We start from the raw sequence: 26,635 nt of genomic DNA on the forward strand, positions 1-26,635 counted from the left end.
AAAAATGTATTTATTGTAATTCTTTCTTTCCTTCCAAAGAACTCAAACAGTGGGGAAAAAAATTATGCCAAAAGATTTTTGCCTTGTGTTAAATCTCTTTTTTTTTCTCTGTTTCCCTGTGTGTCTTTCTTCTCCCTTTCTCATGGTTCCCTCAGGACAGCGTGTTGGTCTTACGATCAGAAAAGAACGTAACGCTGAATGCCAGAGACAGCCAAGGCCAGCTCACTGGTCAGCTCACAGTGGGTGAGTTTAAATTGCCTCTTGTCTGCCCGCTGATGGGGAAACACCTGCTTTTTGGAGTGTAACATTGAGGTACTTTAAACTTAGGGCACTAGTTTTATTACACCATTGCCATTTGGGTCACAATTGGGCCTTTGAATTGTGAAATTAATATCACATTTTAATGTCATTAGTAAATTTAGCACAATGGCTGATTTCTAAATTCTCTTTAATATTCTCCAGAGTCAACTCTGTAATTTCTTCAACACAATAACCTCTAATTCACTTATTAAAAGGGCAGTAGATTCTCCTTATCAGGTTTACCCATCAGTCAGTCCAAATTACCCAAGTCATTCACATGATTAATGACCACTAAGGAGCAAATGACCTACTTATTAACATTAATAGCTGTTGATCATTGCAGGTTGAAGTACAGAGATGATGCTGATTTGATAGGACTGGTGATATGACTCTTTTTGGTCATGCTTGACCTTTCAGAAACCAGTGACTACTTTTGTTAAACAGTGCATTTAGTCTGGAAAGAGGTAGAGCTTGGTGACAATAATTAAATTCTCCCACCATCACAGCTGATGTAGATTAATGGAAAAGAGAAGAGAGCGATCAAGGGAGTTGTTAAAAAAAAATCTCCATACAAATTTGGAAAAGACCAAAGTTTGGAGAACAGAAATTGATATTCGTCACAGGCAGAATCCATCACTGATTGGTGTTTATTTGTTGTAAAAGTGTGGCTTATCCTTCTGTGTTAGATCATTTTCATTTGCAGAGCAAGCACTCCACAGAATATTTTAGATTTCTAATACTAGCTTAAGCAGGATCAAACAGACATGACACAATATTTACAAGTGTAATAATTTAAAAATGTGAGAACTTTTATCGAATACTTATCAAACTAAAATACAATGCGACATTCAGCATTATAAATATGTAGAATAGTTCTTATTAGCATGTTCGTTTCCAGCACATTGATGCACTCTGCAGTGTTTGGAACTGGCTTTTCTGGTAACTCTTCTCTGGTTCTTTGTTTTGCAGGACCTGAAGCTGTGGAAGCCCAGTGTCAGAGGCTGGAGGTGCGAAGTAGAGATGGAGGCAGACTTCTGTTCACTGCCGATGAGGACGAACTCACCATGACAACAGAGCAACTGACAGTCACTGGTAAACAGGGATCGTCTGATAACTGAAACAGTATTAGTTGGTGGGTTTGTTTTTTGGGGAATAATAGAACAAATTAAATGTCTGGTTGATATTGATACAAAAAAAATGCATATTAAGTAAGTTTGTTTATAGTCAAAGTGAAATTAATATAAAGTGTGTGTAAAAATGTAAAAATGTTTAGTTGTTTTTTTTTTCCTCCAAATCAGCTGAGCTAAAAATGTGGAATTTGTTAAACATAAAGGGACAAAGGGCTTGGGTAAACACATTCCCGGGTGAATTATAACGCTTCATTTTATCGGCAGGCTCAGAAGGTGCTGTATTCGAACACTCAGTCGAGACTCCTCTGATCCAGGCGAGGACTTCTGAGGACCTGAAGTAAGTTCATATTCAGTGACTTTTACTTAAATTCATTAAAGCTTAATGTCATATGTTCGTATCCTGTTAAATTAAAATTGAGATCTTTAAATAACAATAATAAATGGTCTGTGGCATTTCAAAGTTGATGGCTGGGCTTTAAAAAAACAAAACAAAAAAAAAACGTGGCAGGAACCATTACTCACCAGTATCATTATCTCAAGCATCTACAGACTACTACTACCACGGATCTGACCACTCTATTAATTTCACAGCCGAGGGGTGAACTAATTTATTAGTTTTCTCTATTGCAGTCAGGAATTGATTAAAGCCCTGACAGAGCATGGAGAAATTGGATAAGGTTTGGTTATGTACTGTACTCTTTCACCCCCCTTGTGCATGTTATGCGAGCTGAACTCTGCCTGAGGCTCTGAGCCCCTCGTCGGTCCATTAACGAGCTATAAGGTTGGCGGTTTGTTGTCCACCTTACTGGTCCTGAGAGGAGAGCTGGGATCAAAGTTGGCAGAAAAAGCGGTGTTCTGGCAGCCTAATCCTCCAGAGTGAGAGGAATACTGATGATTTTCACTTTCAAGCAACTACTCACACACACAGAGGATTTTCACACACACAGGCTCAGCTCAGGGGTGACCATCTGCAATGTGGCCAAAGTCTTAACAAGAGGCCATAAAATGAGGGAGAACCAAAACACGAGTAAATGATAAAGCAGCATGACTTCCACTGAAGCAGGATTCTGATTATGTTCTACTTAAAGCACATTTTATCAAAGTTTCATTTACACAATATCAAAGATAAATTTTATTAATTTTCAGTTAATACAGAAAAAAAATAATCCATTGTTTTTAGTTTTAAAATGACTTGCTTCACCCATTAATATATTACTTTTATCTAAACCCAATTTGCTTTCCCTGCATTTAATGAATCCTACAGAAGCATTAAATAGCAGAATGCAGCGAACTGAAATACGTGCACTAATAATGACATAAATTCAAGGATGAGAACATTTTCATAAATTCTTTTTATTCCTATGGTCTCCTTGCTGAGTAATTTGCTTGTAGATAATCAACACTGCTCTGCTGGAAAATCACTTGTAAACCTGTTAAGTAGAGGTACAAAAGCCCTGTTTCCACTAAGGGGTGGAAATGGGATGGGACGGTTTGGGACAGTTTGGGGTGTTTTGGTGCGTTAAACCTTGATCTCTGTTGCATTTCCACAGTTAACGGTAACCTTACCTTTATGGTTGGACATACACCGGATAGCAATAGATGCATCAACTATGTAATAGAGAAAGCGTCAGAGGAATGAAACTTTCTGACAGAATGACGCTTTGTTGTTTTTGGCAGAAACAAAGGAGAAGAATGGTGGACATCCACTTGTATGGCTTGCTCTCGCTCCTCTCCCAGGGGCTAATTGCTTTGGATTTGGTTAGATTCTGTTTTATCTCACAATATTTAGACTCCACTATGCTCACAAATGCTCCAACTTTACTGACTCTAAAGAGCAAACTCAACATATGTTTTGTGTTAGTTCTGGGTTTTTGAGACCCTTCCATTGGAGCCCAAATCTTACTGATCCGACCCTGAAATGTGGACTTTGCCATACTGTAATCCATTGATTGGTCAAAAGACTAGTCACTATCTGTGTGATTTAGCAATAAGAACAAAGCAGGAACAGCACCACGTTTAAGTATACCCATTTTCTGTTTAAAGTCTCAAGATCTTAAGATCTATTGTTGCTCCCAACATCCAAATCCAAAAAAGAATTTTAGCCAAACTGTGACATCTGCCTAACTTAACTCTCTTAACACTGCTGAATTATTGTTCATTACTGCCTATAAAACCTTAATATAACTTATGTCATGTACATCCCAAATAATTAAAAACGACCAAGGATAACAAAAAATGTTTACAGATTAAAAGAACAATTAATAAAATATGAAATGAATAGTAAAATCTAATAGGGAGATTTAAAAAAAACTAGCTTTACACTGGTCAAAAATCCCAGTAGCACCTGCTAACATCTGGATTTTATGAACAATGGGAATGTGTTTAGTCAGTACATAGTTTGTCAAAACGGCTCAACAGTAGATGCAAGTGATTATTGATGCTAATTTTCAATGAAGGCACTGTGGCCAGGACGGCTCACTCTTTTTCTTTTAAATCACAGAATTGTTTTTTTGTTTTTTTTCTAACTGTAATGTGTCACTTGTTTTAGAAACTGACAAGAAAGAGAGAGAGAGCGAGAGAGAGAGAGAGAATTATAGATTTTAGCTGTCAACCAGCAACTTTTTTCAGTCCCGCTGCATGTGTCATTAGCATTTCTGTCAAATAATAATTAAGTAGTCCAATTATCTCAGAAAATAGTGCTAATGAGAAACTGTGGCACAACACACTGTGTAGAACACAGTGTAACACCACCCTTTAATAGTTACCGCACTACTCACTACCCAGGTTAACACTGGTTGTGGCAGGTGGCGCGGGTGTATCCACGTTTAAGAACCTTTTTACCATGCTTCTTTTTGTGGGAAAAAAATTGAGCAATTGACCTATCAAATCAAAATTTGTTTTTAATTTTATTTTAGGTTAGATTTTTAAAATTCTTAGTTTTTGTTGTTTTTTACTAATTATAGTTGTGTTCTTGTTATGTGGCTACTATTGTTCTACAGCACTTTGGCCAACAGCAGTTCTTTTTAAACATGCTCTATGAATAAGCTTGAACTTTAACTTTAACCACCACTCTGCCTCCTGAGCTACAGCTACTTTATTGTATGAACCAAATATGACACTACTGAGGTTTGTAGAATACAAATAAGTGAAATATTCACCTTTTTTACTTTTGGTTTATAAGGTTGGAAATGTGGTTAATTAGACTTTTATATCCCTACTGTAGAAGTCAGATGAAAAGCAGTTTGTGTAGTTCTGTTTTTTTAAAAGTAATTATTCTAATTTGAGACAAGTGTTTCAGGACAGGGTTCTTTTAGTCACATTGGATTGAGTGTAATCCTGCCAAAAGGCAATCCAAACTGTCAGTGAAGCTGCATTTATGTAGACAAGCTGGTTTTTTTTGTAGTAAAACCTGACCCACACTGTGCTGCCATACCTCATCATTAAACAGAAAATCTGTTCTGCCTCTGACTAATGGTACCAAAGCAGGACGTTTTCCATGATTAAAGACATAAATCATGAACTGCAACAGTCTATTAACTGATTACACCCACACATCTAATATGTCAGCCAATATAAAGACATCATATAGTATAATTATGTGTAAATGAGAAAAGACTGACTCTCACCAAAATCAAAATCAACACTTTTACAAAAATGTAGTGTTTAAGCTTTTTTCTTTTCTCCCTTTCGTCACATTTCATTCAGGAATCCATAAAAGGTGGGACCATTAAAAAAGGAAATAACCTGGATTTCCAATAACATAAGATTTAATGACAAGAGGCATCGTTACAACAAAAAAAATGATCCACCAAATATGAAAACACATATGAATAACAAAATGTAACATGTAATGTTTAGTATTAAGCTTTAAGCCTTTCTTCCCTCTCACCACCTTTCTGAAAGCATCCTTTCCTCACACCTGCTGCCAGGAAACTTCTCTCAGATCATAAAAACATGGCTTTACTTCCATCTGTGTCGCCCTCCTTTTTAAAGAAAGCTCACTCTGTTTTTCCTGTGCTTTATTTCTCTGCCAGCCAGTGGTAATCTGGGAGATTAAAAGAGCAAAGACAACACCAGAGAAACTCACCTGAGATCTTCCTCCTGTTTGAAGCACCTGCTCTCTCCCCGAGTACTGAATCTGTGTACTGTGCATATATGTGTATATATATATATATATATATATATATATATATATATATATATATATATATATATATATATATATATATATATATATATAAATTGCTTTATTTTTTTCCATGATTTTTTACAGCCACTTCTTATTGAAACATCCTATTTGGATGTGTGAGAAACACGTGCAGGTTTATGTTTCTACTGTTTCTTTGTACTAGAACGAATGAATGAGGAACATTTTCAAGTCAATTATTTATCTTCATCTTACAGTGCAAAGACAGCAGGGCTGATGGTTAATAGCTGAGCTGCGTGATTGACATCCTTTTATCTACGCCCAAAACTACCAAACATGTTAGACAAATAATCTTGTTCATCAGGAAGGTAGCACTGACATATATGTTGCTAAAACAACTGGAGTGTAATTTTAAAATGGATGTGGTCCTGATGTGTCTCTCGGTACGTCATTAGCTTTAGACACTGCTCCTGTTGGGCTCTGAACAGCTCCTTTACCTCACATTGACCTCTGTACTTCACTTCAGCTCCATTCTATTCTCAAAATACCCTCTGGTGACATACATCAAGATTAATAATAGCAGAGAATTTAGCTCTGAACGTTTATTTTTTGACTCTTTGGCTATCTGCCCACTCAGCTTGATGATAAGAGCTGCTTGCAGCCAGAAAATGATAGGCCTAAATATGAAAATATGTCTGTCAATTATATAATCACATCATTTTGTGTCTGTCTGAAAGATTGTGCTCAGATTACAAATGCACATGTCCCAAATCCATCAGAACAGGAAAGGAAAGTTGTGTGATATCAGTTCTGATACAGCTAATTGCAGTTGCATTTGCTGAGATACGTCTGTCAAGTAGTCTGTGTACACCCAGGAAGACTCTCATCTTTTGACATCTTTTAAGAAAAAAATACTAGATACATTACTGGCAAATTGAACAAAAAGTTCCCAATTTTCAGTCTTGTCAAAAGGAAACTTTTCTCAGTTTTTTTAAGGATGAGGCCTGAAACTACACAATAGTCTGTAGCAAAGCTAGTCTAACTTTAAGCATCAAATTTTAGGCACTCTAGTTCCTTATAGTGCAGACATCACATGCTGCATTTCCAGACCCAGCATCACAGAGCTGGAAAATGGCTTTTAACAGCAATGCTGCCAGCCTCATTGCCATCTCTTGCTGATGTGAGCAGCTTTCAGGATGGTCTCTGCAGTCACTGTGTCCCCTCAAGAGTGACATGTTCATTACAAAGATAAAAGCTGAGTGGAACAACTTTTTGGTCCTACAAACTCTGTTCAGACTTCTCTGCCACCACTTTGGAAGGATTGAGAGGTGGTGAAGCAGGAGTGTGTTCTCTGGTTGTTTTAGCTGCAGCAAAAAGATATTTCTTAAGGAGTACTGGTTCCATTTGTTCATATACATTTATTTTACTTTTCAAGTCTGTAATACAAACAGTTGATACAGATACAAATTGGGGCTATTAAGGAGATAAAAAGAAAAAAAGATGGTATTTAAACTGGGTCATTATATAATATATAACACATGATTGTAATCTTTTTTTGGTTCAAAAGCAGCATCCGTTGAAGGCTGAGTCTTTGAAGAGAAAAGATGGAGAAAGGACGGCCTTTTAATTTAACTGTATTTTACTGTGAGAATTTTACTGTTTAGACTCCCCAAAGAGAGGGATTTGGATATTTCTCCTTTTACAGGGCACAGTATCAATAAACCAGTTGGGGAATCCTGAGAAATAAGAGAAATGAGAGAGCAAGTCTAACCTGGACTCCTGTGATGTCTGATCCCTCCAATGGGGAAGGTATTGCTTTGAGAAACATTTGTATATATATAAATATATATATATATATATTATATTTATTTATTTATTTATTTTTGCACACGTGTTTAGAAGAATAGAACATGGCAAACAAGGACATTATTTCAAATTTTGGTAGCGATTTCTCCCCGTCATACAGACCTGTTGATCTGTTATTGGAAGTAAGGGACTTCTATAATTGTTCCATAAGACCCAGACACTGTCACAGAAACATGACCAGTAACCTCAGTGGTGCGAAATTGTCTGAATTGCTTCATATTTTCTTTTAAAGAACTCTTTCAATGGTTTAAATGATTTTATGATATCCATTCATTCTTCTTTATGGATAGTTAGTCTCTCCTCTCTGGAAAATAAGAAAAATTGCCACTATTTCTCACACCCTAATATTGTTAAATACACATGAGGAGTCAGCTAATAGAGAGTCTTTGACATAAAATTTATGGGGTTTATAGTGATGCTGACCACTGATGAGTGGCTCATAAGAAATTATTTTTATCTTTTTACCACCCACTACTATTTAGTGTTTTATGAGGTTTTATGTATTTGTTTCTGAAAGGGCTGAAGATGTTGTATTAAAACTAGTAGCTCATTATTGCTTATCTCTTCATTGGATTTTATCATGGTCACAGACTGTGTCAGCATGTTAGACTTTTCACATACAAGTAGACTTGTGAGAAGTGTATCAGTATTGCTTATTGTTCAGCCAGTGTGAGCTCAGTACATAAATTTTAATGAGAGAATGAAAAGCATACCAAGCTTTTCTTAACTACATAAAGTGTAGTAGTGTCAGAAAGCTAGTGGCACTCACTGGGGTTCATGTCAGTTTCAATAACTTCTCTTACACTGAATAAGTTAGGGAGTGTTTACTAAAATGTTCAGTGATTTAGATGCTTAAGGTTTCTGCTATGATCAAATCGGTGCCATAACATGTCTTTTTTGGGGGGTTTTGGACAAGAAATGTGAAATTGCATCTGAAAGATCCTTTTTAAATCTTTATAATCAGCTTTCAGGGCCATGTTTGTAAAATCTGTTGGCATACAAGGTTTCGATCTTGATGACAAAGAACGGTGGTTGTGTAACTGTCTGTGTAGGACGTGTAGCATGTCATATATTCTGTCGCGGTTGGTAATGTTAACACTAGGACATTTAGATATTTTTTCATCTGCATTTATCATCTTGCTGTTTTGTGGAAATGTTTGGTATTTTGTGGACAGTTTTTTCTATAAGTTTATCTGAAGGATTAGTTGGAGACTGCAAGTGAAACTTGTCAGTGCTTAAAGCTCAATGAAAAACCGAGACAGTGACATTTAAAATAAACTTTAATTATTAGAATCGTATGAGCAAACACTAGGGATATGTAGTGTTTGAACCAGCTTCTACTGCTTTGGCATTAACTGTGGTCATGAGCACATTTTTCTCTGTAGCTTTTCCCTTCACAGTCCTGTGTTACTGACCTTTTTGTGGATGTAAAGGTCGACTTGGATGCAGGTTGGTCAGGTTTCTCAGATAATGGGAGAGTCTGTCATAAACGGGCCTTCTGATTTCAAATGTCCCATAAGTCATCTCTTATAAGGGCTTTACATATCTGAATTTTGTGGATAAAGCCAGAAGCCCTGGAATATTGTGGATACAACAAGCACTTTGGTCCAAAGGAGAGTGATGCTTTCTTTCAGGTAAATGATGGCCTCATCAGCCAGCCTAATGATCTGAGAGTTATAAGACACTGTAACATTTCTAAACAAAATAGCTGCGTCATCTTCTTCTTCCAGAGGCTCTTAATGGAAAACCAAGGCCTCCAGCTGCTTACCACAATGAACCAATCTATAACGTTTTTCAGAGCTGCAAATGAACAGTCTGCATTATTTTGACAATTTTCTCAATAAATGGTTTGTTATGATTGGTAGGCAGTGTAATCAGTGGATGAAAGGCTAAATGAACATGCAAAAAATATAATATAAACATTACAGATGAGGGTACAGTTCACTGGAAAGGGAGAGGACATTTGTTTTTGTTGTGTTTGTTTTTTCCCCACTTATATCTGCCAGTGATGCTTTTTCCAATTCAGCACAGCATAACCCTGCCTTTCACAACATCATTTTTATTTCCTGTATCAGATTAATAACAGCCTTATTCCCCTTATTCTGAATGTTATATATGGTGGGTAAAACAGAGACCTTTCCATCTGAGAAATAACTATTTACCACTACAACTTTAGACCTGAAAATTTAGCTTTTATGAAAATTTATGTCTGCCACCTGTAGGCAGTATTTCATTTCAGGATTTTGAAGAAAATATAAAAACTAAGGAAATTTGTGTTAGAGTTTTTCCTTCTTAATAACAACAGTTGATGTTTTATTATGCATCATTGGAAAGTCTGATTAGTTACCCAAGGTTTGTTCCAGTCATCAGTGTATTACTGGTGACCTAATTGGCACCTAATTAATAGACAGATATATTGGAATAATATTCTGATCCCATATCTTCAGAATCTGGGACCTACTCCAGAACAAGGGGCACCAACTTCAGACTTCTTGGGCTAGTTTCCTGCAGGTTTTAGATGCTTCCTCGCTGCAACACACCTGATTTAAATTAAATGGCTCTCCAACAGCTTGTAGTCAAGTTCTGCACAAGTCTCGTAATGACCCATTTATTTGAGTCAAGTGTGGTGCAGCAAGGAAACATCTAAAACCTGCAGAACACTGAGCTGCACCAAGATAACAACAGTCTTCCCCACAGAGTCAGGATCATCACAGAGTACCTCCAGAATTGGAGTGGAGAGAATGGATTAGCCTGCCGTGAGTCTAGACTTCAGTCCAATTGAACACTTGTGGGACCTGCTTGGGCATTGGAGTTATACCTTGTTGTAAAGGTGAATAATTAGCCTTTCTAATAATGTATTGTACAACATGAATTGGTATTATTAAAGGGTATAAATAATCAAATAGACATTTACTTACTTTTTGTGACAGGTTTATAATTGATATGCTTTCCCTATGTTTGTCAGGCAAATTTATCTGAGTGGCTGGTATTTTTTTTCTGTCCTGAGATAATTCATTTTAACTATATATCTCATGAAAACGGTAAACAGTGTTGTTTTTATTACCATTTGAAGTTAAAAAGTTTTATTACAAAAGAAGCTAATAATAAACAGAAGATGAGGGAAACTAAATTTTATTTGTAAGTATTTAGGTCACAAGACAGGAAAACCATTCAAATCCACCTTTAAAAACCTCAGAAGCTTGTAAAACTCAGGCACATAATCAGAGAACTTGCTCTTGTATTATATTTAACACCATTAGCAGAGATATTGGGGTTAAAATGGTATAATTTAACAAGGGTAATGCAAGTCTCGATTGGTCATTGATGCTTTTTAAATGATATCTCATTAATGGTGACTGGTTTTACTGACCAGCATTAAAGTGAAATGTGACTTCATGGCACTGTTGGAGCCTCGAAAAGACCATAAGCATACATGATAATGAAAGAAGTCTGAGCTGGTTATAAAACTAAGAGACATCTTTTTTTTTTTTATTCATTTAATGCTTTGTTCTGGACTGTGTCTGAAACAAGCACTCTTGGAAATTGAGCACTTTGTCTTCTGGCAGATTTACTCTGTGTGTGTGTGTGGGTGTGTGTCTGTGTGTGTGTGCGTGCGTGCGCATGCAGACAGGGTGATGATTGAACAGCTTTGAATGGAGTGAAAATATAACACATGCATTGCATATCACTCACTTCTTACAGAACAGCTCAGTGCAGAGTGTTGCAAATGAGTCTTTTAATGACTCGTCTGTCCAAGTCATGGATCATCGGTGGACTCTTGAGAAATTATTGAAACATGTGGCTCACTAATGAAAAGCAGGGGTTTAAGAGGCGAAAAAAAAGGTAGTGTTGCTATAGGAGCTGGAAAGGGCTGTCTTGTACAATTATGAAGTTCCATATATTTCTAGAGCAGTTTTTGCAATTAGATTGTTTAATGTGTTGCTTAAAATAAAGGACTGAGTTGAAACGAGGCAAAAGCTAGGTCTGGAGCACGAACAGTTCCAGGTCAAAGGCTCATTTCACATATTCTCTCCAAACTGTGACTTCTGACAGGCTTTTCAAATGCAGATTAAATTCATTTGCTCGGGTTCTTTGTGCCCTTTGTTCCATTCCTGCATAATCCAAAATGTGTGTCACTTTCAGGCAGTATGGAGATTTAAACGATTTCAAGGCGCCTCCTTAAATTCCTCCGTTTAAAATTCATTGAAAACAGATCTGGGGAAGATGTGGGTGTGAAAAGCAATTTGAAATAGTCATGAGTTATGAAAACAAATTCCACATTGATTGGCTCTTACACTTATCTTTCTGTGTGTAAACAAATGGTCCACAGGAGGAAAATGCAAATTGCATTAGCCTTGGTGTTGCTGAAGGTCAGAATCAGTTGTTACCATTATGAGCTGCTCAGGATGGCCCCACTGATTTAGAATAATGAGGAGCTACTTTAACATGAATGGCTGCTTCATTTCTCCTCATGTGGGGAAGTTTGGCTCTTAGAGCTGGAGTCAGAGTATCATTAAGCAGTCTTTTTATTCAAATCTTGACTACCATTTTTGATGCTTTGCTACCTTGGCTTTCTAATGAAACAATTTGTCTGAACTACAAACTAAGTAGCATCTAATGAACTATTTACTTTATATATGTGTTTTAACTGTATGCTCAGCTATGATATCAGATAAATAAGTTGATGAGTTCACCTGGGTGGTTTCTTCTGAAAGGCTCGAGGCCCCAACAAGAACCCTGACCATGGAGGCTCCCAGAGGGGTGGAAGTAAGTGCTGCCAAGGGGACGCTGAAGATCAGTAGCAGAAAGGACCTACAACTAGAGTCCACAGAGGGAGAGGTGAGGAGGGAAAACTCCATATTGTCATTTTTTTTGTTAGTTTTTTTTTCCTTTCTTTTACTGTCCATATCCTTATGATTGGCTTGTGAGATGGGATGCTTGCTTTCAACTTTCACATTTTTGGTAGGATTTCTGGGCAAACACAATCATATGTTGCTTTTGGATAATATATATACTGGATGCTCAACCTCTGATGTAGAAATGCTGGGTCATGACAAATGATCTACAAAAGTCTTGATCCATTCCTTAATTCTTTGTATTTTGTTACCAAAGAGCTAGACTCTTGTAGTCTTCTAAATCTCTTCCTCTCAATCTTCTGGTTTTCATCAAAAGTTCTTCAGGCTTTCTGAAGGCTTTACAAATGTGTTTAAACATTTTTACTCTTTTTCAGTCCAGTACTTGTACTTGACCATTTTTAGAGGTTTAGGACAACACATAAAGGAGAGGGGGAACAAGAACGTCTAAACTGAAAGAACTGATGAGACTGTTTTCGCATCGTTGTCATGTGTGAAAGTATAGGGGCAGCATTGGGGGATCAAGGTGTACCCATGGCCAATGAGCCTCTAAACTGGCAAAGGAGGTCAAAACAGAGGGGAATCAGACCTGCCTCCGTGTGTGTTTACATACATCAAGCCAGCACTGTGGAAGTTGCTACTCTAATGTAAAGTGCTTTCGCTACTCAGGTGAATCTGGTTTGATGTGTCTAAGCGCACACCAAAGTGGAGTTAAGCTGCCTCTGTCTGGTGCAAATTACTAAGAAGGAACATCAGCAGGCTAACAAGGTGATAAGGTACAGCTGATATGTGAAAAGACTTGCATTTCCATCTATTCAGCTGTTGTTACAATATTTCAGTCTGGACTAAAACTGCCAGCCAAACATCACTACTATTCAAAGAGCCATGCCATTTCTGTAGCCAAAAATTAATTCAGTACTGCGTTCCAAGAAAAAAACACCTTCACAGCTTGTATAGTAACTCATCAGGTCAGTGCTGCTGTATTTCACTTCACCAGCCTCTCAGTATTTACTGATTACACCACATCTATCAGTTCCAGTTAGTAATACATACATCACCTCAGGACATCTCTGATTATTTGAATGATGTCCAGAATTTCCTTTATGCTTTTCCCTCCAGATACTTCTAGATGCAAACAGCATTCAGCTTGGAAGCCTACCGCTTGGCATGTACACAGCATCTCCCAGTCAGGCCTTCCTGGAACAGGCCGTGTATGAGGTGTGTGTTTGCCCCAGCGGCAAGATCTACCTCTCCCCTGCAGAGAGCAGTTCCTCCTGCCAGGCCATGAGCAACATCTGCCTGTGGAGCTGACCTGGGAGTAGCGTCAGAGAGCAACAGCTCCTTGAATGTTTCATCTGACTGACAAGGGACAGAAAGTAGAAAGTGGAATACACCGAGGTGGAGATGGTACTCAAAATCTTCACTGTCTGAGCTGTCACATCAGGAGAGAAGCTGCTCCCTGCAGTGGATTAATAGAGGTCAGGACTCCACTGACAGCATCTGAAGCAACAGCAACAGCTCTCTGAAATCAGGAACATGTACAAAACAGCTTCCAATACCTTATTAAAGTGAGAGGACACAACTTCTATTTTTCTACTCAAGGATTACTGTAGATGTGAAATTGTCTTCAGTATTAACACAGAATGGGAAAAAATCAAACACAGGTGCCTTCAGCTTTAAATGGCAACACATTGTGCAATCAGACATCAGCTGTGATAGTAAGAAACTGAAGTAAGCACAATTTAAAATACATTAGATATGTTTCAGTGATGTTAGAGGTTGTTTTGTCTGAAATTAAACATGATCTTATGTGGCACGTATTGTGCTTGACGTTTGTGGAGCTGACAACATATAAATGTGCTGTTTTGATAATTCAGGTGGAACTTTTTCCTGACTTTGCAACACTAAGGTAATTATTCAACCCTCTCTTTGCAACATTAAGATCACAACATGAATTACACTCAAGAATAAATCTGTTTAGTGACTATTCTGGAGATTTTTTTCATTCATTTATTTCAAAGTAATAATGAATTGCTCCAAAACAGCTGCTAACCAAATAGTTTAATTCAGGAATCTCCAACTCTGGTCCTCAAACCAATGTCCTGCAAATTTTAGATGTTTCCCTGCTCCAACACACCTGATTCAAATATAGTGGATCTAAGCTTGTTAAGTTCTGCATAATGACTCAATTAATTTTAGTCAAGTGTGTTGAAGCAGGGAAACATCTGAACCTGCAGGACAGTGGCCCTCGAGGACCAGAGTTTGAAGTCGCTGGTTTAATTTTAGAAGCAAAAGCACAACATTCCATAAAATGACTGAAGCAATTTCATGGTCCAGTGTCTTATTTTTCTCAATGTGCCCTAATTTTGAGAAGGACCTTTCATTTTATTGCCTGCCTGTAACCCTTTCATGTTGAACCCCACACAGTGTGCGAGTCGTACCGCTCTACGACGCAGCGGCCCACTGTGGAGTCTGACAGAAGAAGCTGGCTTACCTTGTCACTCCAAATGCGAGCAAGGCAGGCAGCCATGTTTCAGCTGGCATGCTGGAGAGAGATTCCTTACTTTACTCTCCTTTCTCATCCTCCACCACTGATCATAGGCCTCCGGCAGAGATGAGCCCATCTGGTAAGAGCCTTGGATGATGATTTAACCACCCTGCTCAGTTTATCTTAAAGGGAAACTTCACACTGAAATCAATATTTTTTCCTCTGAGCTCCAGGAATATTTGGACATCTAGATTGTTTTGGTTTGAGGTGGAGTTTGAAATATATCGACTGCATAGATGACTGTTGTCTCTTGAAATAAGGGAGCTGGATAGGTCTCAGTTTGAGGGAAAAGTACAAAAAGGATTTATTTGGTCAACTCAACATCTGTGAACGGAAACTAAAACATGAGTACTTTCTCTAAAACGAGACAAAGCTTATGACGGCCATGAAGGTGCAACGGGATGTAAACAATAATGACGCCTTCATTCGATTTGTACCTTCAGCCATAAATTAAGCTCCATAACATCAGATTGCTCTGAAAAAATCTAAATAAATTTGAACTGAAGTAAAGACCTGTCACCATTAAAAACAAATCACGTAGTCGTAATTATTTAAGACTGTTGCAGTGATGCTTGCATAATCATCTTCATTCACACTGACAAGAATATGATGTCCACCTTGTTGACTGATGGAGTTCATGACCTTGTAATGACATTAGCTTGTTATATGCCTGTCCTCTGTTTTGGACGTAGAGTTTCTGCCATGAAAAATGTTTCTTTAAAGATATTAAAAGGCAAAAAGAAATTTTTATCTTATGTATTCCTTTCATATAAATTCCAGTCATTGTTTTATTTGAAAAAAAATGTGAATTATTAAATTATTAGTAGGCTTACAGTATAATAGTGGCATAAAAATTCTTTCATTGTTGAAATTTGTTTCATAAATAATCATGTCGGCCAAGCTGAAGTACACGAATGTCGCTGATTCTGCTGCAACTAAAACTACAAACACAAGGTGGAAGCCATTGAAGATATTGATAAAAAATGGCCCTAAATTCTATCTGAAACTTCATCTGGGACTTCATAATGCTTTAATTTTCAGAGGAACAAATATATTAGATAACACAGACTGCTCTGATCAGCCTAAAAGGACTGACAGCTTTTATTTGGAGGACCGAATGTCTACTAGTTAGGATTGTTCTAAAGCACCATTTATTTTTTATTATTTTCACATAATCTTTTCCTTCTATTATACTATTCTGTACTGACTTCCATCTCTTTTGCAAGAAATGTCTGGGTTTTTTTTGGTACTTAAATACTTAATGTTAGAGTTTAGCTCAGAAGTATGCTTTTTTAAATCTGTTGATGCTGTCATTGCACTCTGAGCCCCATAATAAAGATGCTGATCAGCCCCATTATATTTAGCAGAAGGAAGACATATTTATAATCAATAGTTTAGTCTGAATCACTAAATGCACCACAGGCTAGAAAAGTATCTGATTTTGGTGTGAACGTTCCCTTTAGGGCACACTGTGATGTATTGTGTGTGCTTTGAAGTTGCACAATGTTATGTAATTGCACTGAAAATTCCTCTTCTTCTAAATTATATGATAATATTTGGTGTCAAATAACAACTTGTTGTTTGTCCAGCTAAACAAAATCCCAAAAAAACGCTATCATTTATTTAATTTGGTGTTTTTATCATTCAGTTTGATATCTTCAGACCACTGCACATCCTCACACAAGCAAACCTATTACCAGTGATGGGCAAATAAAGCAGTCCTGGCTTCTCTAAGTGGGAAGAGCTGAAAAAGCAAAGAAAGCAGACACGCGTTGGACCCGAAGCACTTATCATGATTTAGCAGAGAATTGTTACACAACATGGACATAACAAAGCCTTTCTGAATTCTCATTCGATGTATTTATGCAGTCTGTATCGCACCTCTTTAACATTTTTACCACGTTTTCCGGCAGAATGTTTATGTTTGCTACTCGGGACTGAGTGACCTTTGCTTAACGTTATAGCTTCTGCATACCCATTATAGATTAAAAGTACCTCACAATAAATTTACACACACATTGGCTGATAAAAAAAAGCCTTAATCTAGAAATTATTAAGTCCTATCATAAATGGCCCATCCGTATATCACCTTTTTAGGCTTATCTAGGTACCACAACGTGCTTTGCACTATGTTTCTCATTAACCCCTGCACACTTACATGGCACCTCTATGCAGCAGCAGTTTTTTTCTTTACAAATCATTTTCATATTGATCTGCAAGAGTCTCATTCAAAGACTTGAAGACGTGTGGTGGGAATGCAGGTCGAACCAAAAATCTACCACCTGAGCCACACTAGTCATAAAAAAGTATTTGCCATTTAAGATGAAGCTCTGTTGAACCATAGAAAACAGGAGCAATAGAAGAGCACTGATTTACTGAAAAAAGCTGCCAATAAAGTGGCTGAAAATGACTGCACACGCCAGGTGACAGACTTCATTACCTAAAAAGTAAAACAAGCCACTGAGTTTTAATTTTTTCTAAACTGAGGCAAAAAAAGGGAAGATTTTAAGACTGCGTTTTGACACTTTTAGTTGAGGGGAAATACTTGGTTTTGCTGTCTTATTTTAGCCTCAAGAAGGGTGAACAACCTAACAATGCTGCAGAAATGACTCAATCCTGCTCTCTACATATGCTGTCCCCTGGTATATTATATTATGTCCATTTCCCAGTAATGTGGATGGGCTTCTCAAACAGGAGCGATGCTTCAGCATTTCACCTGCCAGAGGATGGAACATTATCAAGGCTTTCCTCAGCCACAGGCAGTCTGAACAGAAGTGGCCTGAGGAGAGTGTTTAATTGCCAGGGTTAAGAACAGATTTTATCAGAGCCTGCTGCTACACAGTCACAGCTGGATGCACATTACACATTTTCTGGCTCTAATTAAGCCCAAAGTTGCCGTTAAAAAACAGATTGGTGTCTCAGGAACTACTGTAGCCCATCTTTCAAGATGCGTATGAAATGGATCTTAGCAGCATGTAGTTAGCAGCTTCTCTCAACAAGTGCACATTAACACTGAGGCAGGAGCCCTATGTGCATGTTTGCATGACTTGAAGTCGTCCAAATATTAAGTGATTAGGGTGACAGGTGGTGTAGAAACTAGAAAATCTCAATTTTTATTTATTTATTTTTTTATATAAAGCTTTCCTCTTTTTATTCCTGATCTCGATGAAACAATCATTTACTTGTGCGGCTTCAATGTTTTAGATATTTTAAGTTTTTAGTCCACGCTCTTTTAATAATAAATGCCATGTACACAACAACAAACTTGAGCTACATTACAAATCAAACCTTCAGGAGATCCATGTGGTAAAATACAGCATTGGTTGCCTTGTCTTTTTGTGTTTAGATATTTCTAATCCACAATTTACCATTTGTTATCAAGTACTGTAGTAGCAGTTTTAGGATTTTATGGTTGTCTTTATTGTAACCTATCAAGCTTTTTTTGTTTAACTGCTAAACCTTTGTTAAATATTCAATCAAGGTGGACTTTTTAAAGGCAGACTAACAGGTCTTTGAGGGTCAGAATTCAAGCTGATAGACAGGTGTTCAAATATTTATTTGCAGCTGTATCATACAAATAAATTGTTAAAAAAAAATCATATAGTGATTTCAGGATTTTGTTTTAGATTATGTCTCTCACAGTGGACATGCACCTACGATGAAAATTTCAGACCCCTCCATGATTTCTAAGTGGGAGTACTTGCAAAATAGCAGGGTGTTCAAATATTTATTTCCCTCACTGTATGTTTTTAAAATGGTTTGTGCTGCTAAGTGTTCTCTGTCAAGGAATGATTTGACATTTCTCTTCAACAGTCATCAGTTCAAGTTTGATTCAGACCCAAAAGTTTGCTTCTGCTGCCACCTACTGGCTCAAATACCTCACATCTACATAAAAAAAAAACATGGCTGGATTACTTCCAAGGGTCAGAGGCTTGGGTTCACTTTGAGTTAGCTTCAAGAACTCAATACTCAAGTCAACCTGATACAGAGACTCCTTAAATGATGAGGCAGGTGTATTAAAGTATCTTTAATGGCATGGTTATAGAACAAATGGCATGGTTAATGAGGGCATCCATGTAAAACCTGTACCACCTTTATAATTAATCAATAAATGCAGCAATTTGTTTAGCTGCAAATGAACCGGGGCAATTAAACGGTAATTACAACGTAATGCTTGCTTTAAGACAGGCTGTGAAGAAGTGAGTAGAAAGTAAAAAAGTTCAACTTGTTTTTTGGAGTCAAAGAATTCTGAATCAACAATGAATAGATAACTGAGTCGTCGGGCATAAATGTGAGGCAGTTGCACAACTTTGCTTCAGTTACATATATGTGGATAAGGGGAGTCTTCACTGTAAAAATGTTTAATTGATCTAACACTGACAACAGGTGATACAGTTTAATACCATAATATAAGAAAAGTCTCTTACATGAGGTGAATACACAGCTGGCAAAAACCTTGTTTAAAAAAAAAATTAAAAACCCTTTTAAAACAGAATGATGGCCTTCATGTGCTTCTATCAAGCCACAAACATCCTTGAAGCTTTTGCCACCCTGAACCATCAGCACTCACTAACCTTAGGTTATAACTTCAAAAAAGAAAAAAAGCAATCACGTGTTTGGATCAACATTTTCTGATTACTACGTAAATACTTGATAAATTGATTCTGTGATCACGTATCAGTATAGATACTAATTTTGGAGGCAAAGTCTCAGAAGTCAGTAGATATAGTTGGATTGAACTGCTTATGAAGTGATACTGTGTTTATTGAAGACAAGAGGCGGACTGAGGCAGCTTATCTCCAGTCAGTGGTTTCCTCTCGGTTCTGGCACTGGTTTGAAAGGACGAAAAGGCCTTCGGCTTCCAGCTGCATTCCTCCCATCCACATGTTGCCTGTAGTTAATGGGTTATAATTCAGTTTTTCTCAGAGCGTTACTAGGAACACTTAAATCATCTAAGAGTGTACTTTTGTGGAGTCATCTGCAGGTCAGGCAGCCTTTTCAGTGCAACTATTGTGAAACATTGGTTTTCCCTGAGAAATAAGATACTGCCATCTGCTGTTAAAATATGTATAGTAATATAAAAATTATACAATATAAAAATATTTAAAGTTTCATTAAAGTATACGACAAAGAGATTGCAAAATAAATCTACTATAGCAGGCATGTAAATAATAATTTATTATGCCTTTTAAGAACTTTCCAAGTCTGTACATCTTCCACCAGGAGAAGAGGTGAACAACCTTATTTCCAAAGAGCTAAATTTTCCTTTCAGGTCTGATGTGAAAGCACTAACCTCTGGTTCTCATCCTGCAGGTCATCAGCTTTGAGGGCAGACTTAGAAATACCCATACCCGGAGGAATCCTGTCTGGGTATCTCACAACAATTGTGTTGCCATTCAGCTCATATCCCTGAAAGATTAAAATAAAAATTACTGGAAGAGTAGAAGAAGCAACGGAAAGAAATGCAGATATGTAGGACAGAAACTGTTCTGATCAAGAACCAAGTTTATTGTGGCCTAATTATTAATACTGGACCCAGATACAAGTACTTGTCACTTACATCTTACAGAGAAACAAGGCTGTAAAGTTATTAAACTGCATTTTAGTTGCAATACGCAACCAGACCTCTGGTACTTTAATAGAGGCCAGACTGTTTCATTTCAACTTAAAATAGACTAAACTTTCAGATCAGTGGGCATTTCTATGTATATTCATGGCTACTTCCTGACACAGTATTTATGTATCAGTAAGTGAAAACATTCAAATGACTTGGGAATACCTGATGAGCAAAACACAACTAAATTAAGTTGAAAAATAATCCCAAAGGGAAACTGCAGTGTTGCAGTAGTTAGCTAGTATAACTTTATAATAACAGTGCCTCAGCAAATCCCTAAAACACATAGCTCTGTAAATACTTACATGAAAACGTCGGATTGCTTCATCACAATGCTCCTGTTTTGTAAAGTTTACAAAGGCACAACGTTTGTACTGCAGAACCTTCACGCTATAGACGGCCCCGGCCCTGGAAGACAAGTATGTGAACATTTATAAGAAAACAAATATCTCTCTTTTTGTTATTTGGCTGAATGGAGGAAAAAAAACAAAAAAAAACAAAGAGAGACAAAAAAATTACACAAAAAGTTGTGTTGAGTTTAATGGACTTTACGCTAATGTCACTTACTTGCTAAACAGGTTGGTAATTGTGGCATCAGTTACTGGGTAAATCAAGTTTCCCACCCAAACCGGAAACAGAGCCCTGTTAGGAGAAAATTATTTTTATATGCATAAAAATTTTGTTATATTTTCTAATTTAACGTTATTTGAGAACATAAATTAGTTTTCCCATTACAAAAACAGTTGAGGAATCATCTGTTATTAACTTTTATTGATGCAATTTGAAATGCTTTGTTATTCAAACATTGATATACATTTAAAACTTTTAGTTTTAAAGTTGAAATAGTAGAGCCCACATGGTCATGAAAAAACTGGATTCCCGCGATCTGTCGTTTAAAATTAAAACACATTTTAATTAACCACAAAGCAGTAAAAGTAAATACTTACGGTGGTTGTTGGTTATTGCCATTGTTGTTCTTCAAAAACTGGTTATGAATGGGCTTTGACTGACTCTGGACATTCGGTATATTAAGGGCTGGGCCTAAAGGTTTGCTCAGAAGTGGTTTTTGGGGGGCACTGTGGGACTGAGCTGGACCAATAAGTGCAGAGCTTGTATTGGCTGAGAGGACTGGAGACACTCCGGTGACATTCGCTACTTGAGCTGCTGGGAGACTGCCATTTACAACCGCTCCTAAAAACCACAAAACCAGCATTTAAATTGGTTAAACAAAAAGTAAACAAGCCAGCATTTTCAAGTTATTGTTTCCTAAACAAGTATCCACCAGAATACAGCAGCTTTTTAAATATATGACTTTTCATGATGTAATTACACTCACCTGGCCGGTAGTTTAATTTGGACAGCACCTGTAAGGCCTTATTTACAGTTCCGTGAATTATTAAAGCATTTGAGCTTTGCTCCCTTGTGAAGCCAAACTCCTGAAGCAAAACACAGAATTACATGGTAAAAACATCAGAATAATGGGAGAACTGTCCTGTCACTGAATCACAGCAAAAAAAAAAAAAAAAAAAACATTGCTGGTCATTTTTTGAGCATTACTTGTTTGTGTTTTAACTGAGTTTTACATTATTCCAAACTTGCAGGCAAAACTCATTTAATATAAAAATGCATGCAAATACATGAAGAGGACTTTGTTTTACTCCTTCTTCCTTCTATGTGACAGCTTAAACAACAAAAGTGTTACAGTGACACACCATTAGTTGTATTATCTGCACCCGCATTAGCTCCTGGGCAGCTTCGGCATATGAACTGTCTAGTTTAAGGACGTCCCTGAAAGCCTGGGCAGCATCTTCATATCTCTGAAAAAAGAAAAAGTTTAACATTTTATTTACACACCCGCCCAAGTTTTCATCTGTTATTAAAAGGCTTAAGAAGTGGTTCAATAGACTATATTTCTCATTAATGGATTGTCTTTTTGAGAGATGTTTGACCCTTCAGAGGGACAAAGTCTATCTTTAATTTATTAACAGTTCTGGCCCAGTTCAGTTACATAGGTTCTCTAGCTAAAAGTCACATTTACTGTCTATCACAAAGACTCTGAATTTGTGAAAACTATTTGATTCTGTTACAATAACGGGGCTGTGAAAATTTAATACTGTGTTTACTGTAATTTTGGTGTAATTTTATTACATTTTTATTTTCAGTTTCATAGTGGCCGCCTCCAGGTTTGCAGTTTATTTCTTGGTATAGTGTTACGTTACTGCACGCAACAACCTAAACACTACTTTTCATTTGACAACCTGCTGTATTTATTGTAGGTGCAACAGACTCAAATCCACAACATTTACAGCATTAAGCTTGACAGCTTGTATATCTCAATGCACCCAGAAATACAATAATATAAATCTATCATTCTTTTTTCTGTTTGGAAAAACTCTCCTTGCTTATAGAATAACCAAATTTCACTTTTTCTACTGCAAAGAATTTAGAGGACCACAAAAGTATCTGCACTACTTGACGGTTGAGATCAGTAAAACGCTCTGGATTCAGTAAGCAAGCTTGCTGTGCCTGACATTTTTTTCCAGGGTTAGACTGGATTTTTACAAATAGGCACATGAAGAATTATAACCTAAAGTCTGAATCTAAAGTCAGGCTGATTAACTTTTTTTTAAGTCTAAGTAATGTGAGCAATCTATGATGTTGCCAAAAGGAGCCAAGTCAGAGCAGTCTGCCTTGTAAATAAACCACTCATGATAAAGGACTTAAAACGCTGTTAAAAAAGGGGGCATATAAGAATTTTATGTACCCAATATGACTCCATAGTCACAGTTAAGTATAGAAAAAAAAAAAACAACACCTTACCTTTAGACCTGCCAGAGCTCTACCTTTTCTAAACAGGCCTTTAACCCAGCCTGGACATATGCCAAGAGATAATTCTGCATCAGTCAGCGCCTTGTCATATTCGTGCAACTTTTCAAAACAGAAAGAACGATTGCCAAACAGCCTGTGACAGAAAAACAGATTCCACATTGTAGTTAAAAAAAAGAAAGTGTGATTGTGTGATCATGATTAGTAAATTTAATTCAAATAAAAAGAGGATCATGCTTACTTAAACTCTGTAGGGTTGTACTTAATTGCATCTGTGAAATATTTCACAGCCATATTATAGTCTCCCACACTGGCAAACTTATTTCCTAGAACTAAAAGGAACTTCTGTTAATAAAATTAAATCCCACTGATAACTTGACATATAATAAAGCTGATGCACATAAACTTACTTGCAAGATCAGTACTTATTTTTACATTATCTTCAATGGAGGAGCTACTGGAGGCAACAGAATCCTGTTAAGACAGCAAAAGTGAATAAAATCCAACCAATTATTTGAATATCTGACCTATATGGAAAGCACATCACCTTCTGAGCCTCCTTTGCAACCTCCTGGTCCTCACTGGTTTGATCATGAAAACTTTTATGCTGCTCTTTCTCTGGGATTTTCTTTTTCTCCTTTTTTTCCGCTCTGGTCTTCTGCTCCAGTTTACGCTTTGCTATTAGAGCAGCTTTGCTCACAAAAGTACTTGTCATGTCCAGTTCCTTAAGAACGATATGAACAGACATGATTTGGGTCTTAAGCGTATTTTTAAAAAATATATAATTAATCATTGTTAGCAACAAACCTGTGTGCATCATCTTAACATCAATTGTATAGTTATTAAGAAAAAGAACTATTTAAATGGCATAACTTCTGGTACCTCTGAGTCACTAGAATCATTCCTGGTGTCATCTTCATCACCAGATTCCTGTTCACTACTGTCACTGTCTGTATCTTTAGCTGCAGCCCCCAGTTTCCCACTGGAGTAGGTGCTATCCTTCTTCTGATCATCAACTGGTTTACTTTCCTCTGGTTTAGATTGTTCTGCATCATCTTTGCCCTGTACAACCAAGAAACAAACATATCTGTATTAGTGTGCATCTTAATGATAATTGGCCATCTTTTATAGATGCCCGTGATTATTACCTCTTTATTTTTTACAGGATTTTGTTTTTCCTTCTCCATTTGTTTCCTTTGCTTCTGTTTCTGTTGAACAGGAAACACAAAGCTTAACATCCACTAATTGCTGTTCAGTCATTCCTCAGTAACTCCCGTCAACAAATGCAGTACTCGCCTGTTTTTTAAGCCGCTTCTTCTCAGCCTTTTCTTTGCTTTTTTTAGCTTCTTGTAATAATCTGGCTTTTCTTTCAGTATCCTACAGAGACCAAAACAAATGCTGCACAAGCTTATGTCATTTCTAAATGACTTTAACTTCAATAACTCAAAATAGAAATTAACTTACACTCTCTTTTGCCTGAACTTTTTCAGAAGTCAAGTATGGAGAGACACGAAGTGAAGTATAGTAATGCAGCGGAGGCTGATATCCAGAGCTGGATGATGTCATGCGTTTCCCACTTAATCCTCCATCATTAGCTGAATATCCATGAAAACTATTATGACCATGCGTCCAACTGTTATAATCATCCACATCTAGTTCATCATTATATTCAATACCTGTTAGGAACAATAATGTTTGACAAGTTTAAATAACATAGTTTGGATTAAAACCAACTGAGAGACAAGTGTGTGCAGTGATTGCTTTCCACTTACCAAGAAGGCCACATTTGATTATCCTTTGCATTTGAGGATTGCTCTCAAACATACCCACAACTTTTTGCTAAAAAGAAGAGGAAGATGTGACTGCCAGTCCCAAACTGTTGCTTAAAACCATCAGATAAATTTATCTTCAGCCTTGAAACTTTTCCACAGTTAGCCTACATCTGAGTCTCAGTACGGACTGACAGAACTAAAACACAAGGTACGTTCCCAAGGCTGTCTGAAGCTGTGCCCTGCTGCTGCAGATTACACTCATTGAGACAGTAAATCCTTAGGTTTCACTTTCCTTTAGTCAGAACCAACTCACTAGATACACACCAGCAGATGAGTTTCTGTTATTTAACTGACACATTAACATATGTAAAGCATTATTCTGAAGGCTGTATTCAAATTGGAATATATTTCCCACAAGTAAACACCTTTGAAAGCAGCTCTTCACAGATATTATCAACTACCTAGTAAGCCAAGAAAAGTTGTTAAAAACGTAAAAAAAAGACTTGATACAAAACATGGGCAGTGGGTAAAAAATATAGTAAAATAACATCTGTGGGTTGATGTTTTTCCATATAACCAGAACTATAAATAAATGACAGTGGTACCAAGTTTCAGATTCCAGCATTTATTTTAGTTAATCATAAAAAAGATAACACTATCAAGCCTGCACTGATGCAGTAAAAAGAAAGATTGCACAAGGCTGCACAGTATGAACTCTCACACCAAACAAAGGGCAAACTTGGCAAGCATTTTATGCTGCATTTCTTTAAGTCTGGGGAAACAACACAGTTTAGAACTGTGCAAAGACAAATATTTACTTAAAACCTTATATAATCTATAAAGATTTCTGACCATTAATAGTGCCATTACAGCTATTTAAATATACTTAAGAAATCCAGTTAGAGTACTGGTATCCCTACAACTTCAGATCATGAGTGACTCATGACTATGAAATACCTTATGCAAGGGAAAGTGCAGCTGTGCAGACAAAACGCCTTTGAGTAGGATGTAAACAGGAAGTGACCGTAAAGCGTGTCAAAACTATCAGTGCGACCAACAATTTAGTCAGCCGCCTTTTAGGTACGTGATACAGGACAGCTGCCGCTCGATGGGGAGCCATTAAGTTTTAAAAGTAGTATAGGACCCATGTTAGCTACCACAGATGCTAATATGAGCTATTGTAGTCTACAACATTAGAATACTTACAATCATGCGGATATCCGTAAACTCTGAAAAATAAGAAGAAAATAAGAAAGAAATCCATTTGTTTTACTGTTAATTCACAAGGTTGGGAAGTAATATATCTTTTTTTAACGTTAACTCCAACTACAACGAGCGACCTAGCTTGTTAGCCCAACTAGCCACTAACTTTTTACTAAGGGCACATGAGCATTATCTTACCCGTGTTGTCTGTAAATACCTGCATATTTAGTAATACACGGCCAGTCGAGATGTCATTAACCCTTCAATTCGACCTAATAACAGCAAGTGTTGCATTAGCAGCAGTAATTTTTAGCAGCTGGTAACTTTAGCTGCGTTTGCGCTTCCGCGCTCTATCAGTTTCTGCACATTGCGTTTG

General features: G+C 37.1%; 2 protein-coding genes across 4 annotated transcripts in view; one reads left to right on the top strand and one right to left on the bottom strand.

Moving 5' to 3' along the window:
* Positions 1-15,538, top strand: part of LOC121640829 (zeta-sarcoglycan-like) — a 45,827-nt gene extending 30,289 nt beyond the window's left edge. Inside the window, exons 4-10 of one of the 2 annotated variants that reach the window (XR_006010581.1) lie at positions 156-243; positions 1,270-1,392; positions 1,695-1,767; positions 12,159-12,282; positions 13,416-13,864; positions 14,174-14,205; positions 14,724-15,538. Coding sequence is in view for 1 of the 2 variants with exons in the window: in XM_041986716.1 (XP_041842650.1) it covers positions 156-243; positions 1,270-1,392; positions 1,695-1,767; positions 12,159-12,282; positions 13,416-13,607 (600 nt within the window). In the remaining variant the exon portion in view is untranslated. Of the gene's footprint in view, positions 1-155; positions 244-1,269; positions 1,393-1,694; positions 1,768-12,158; positions 12,283-13,415; positions 14,111-14,173; positions 14,206-14,723 lie in introns of those variants that run through there. The other variant, XM_041986716.1, reaches the window with a different exon arrangement.
* Positions 15,539-18,858: 3,320 nt separating this feature from the next.
* LOC121639601 (tetratricopeptide repeat protein 31-like) lies at positions 18,859-26,618 on the bottom strand. 2 transcript variants are annotated; one of them, XM_041984920.1, is made up of 18 exons: positions 26,477-26,618; positions 26,263-26,285; positions 25,057-25,123; positions 24,749-24,960; positions 24,581-24,661; positions 24,433-24,492; positions 24,167-24,346; positions 23,832-24,008; positions 23,695-23,758; positions 23,526-23,616; positions 23,279-23,420; positions 22,171-22,275; positions 21,795-21,894; positions 21,406-21,649; positions 21,026-21,100; positions 20,764-20,866; positions 20,138-20,253; positions 18,859-19,735 (listed from the first exon to the last, which is right to left on the bottom strand). In XM_041984920.1, exons 2-18 carry the CDS (start codon positions 26,266-26,268, stop codon positions 19,648-19,650), a joined length of 1,911 nt encoding a protein of 636 aa, XP_041840854.1. In that variant the 5' UTR covers positions 26,269-26,285; positions 26,477-26,618; the 3' UTR covers positions 18,859-19,647. The 2 variants fall into 2 exon arrangements, with proteins under 2 accessions (XP_041840854.1, XP_041840853.1); XM_041984919.1 differs by having other exon boundaries at positions 26,458-26,617.
* Positions 26,619-26,635: the final 17 nt, after the last annotated feature.

This window comes from Melanotaenia boesemani, chromosome 5, assembly GCF_017639745.1.
Source record: "Melanotaenia boesemani isolate fMelBoe1 chromosome 5, fMelBoe1.pri, whole genome shotgun sequence".
NCBI lineage: Eukaryota > Metazoa > Chordata > Actinopteri > Atheriniformes > Melanotaeniidae > Melanotaenia > Melanotaenia boesemani.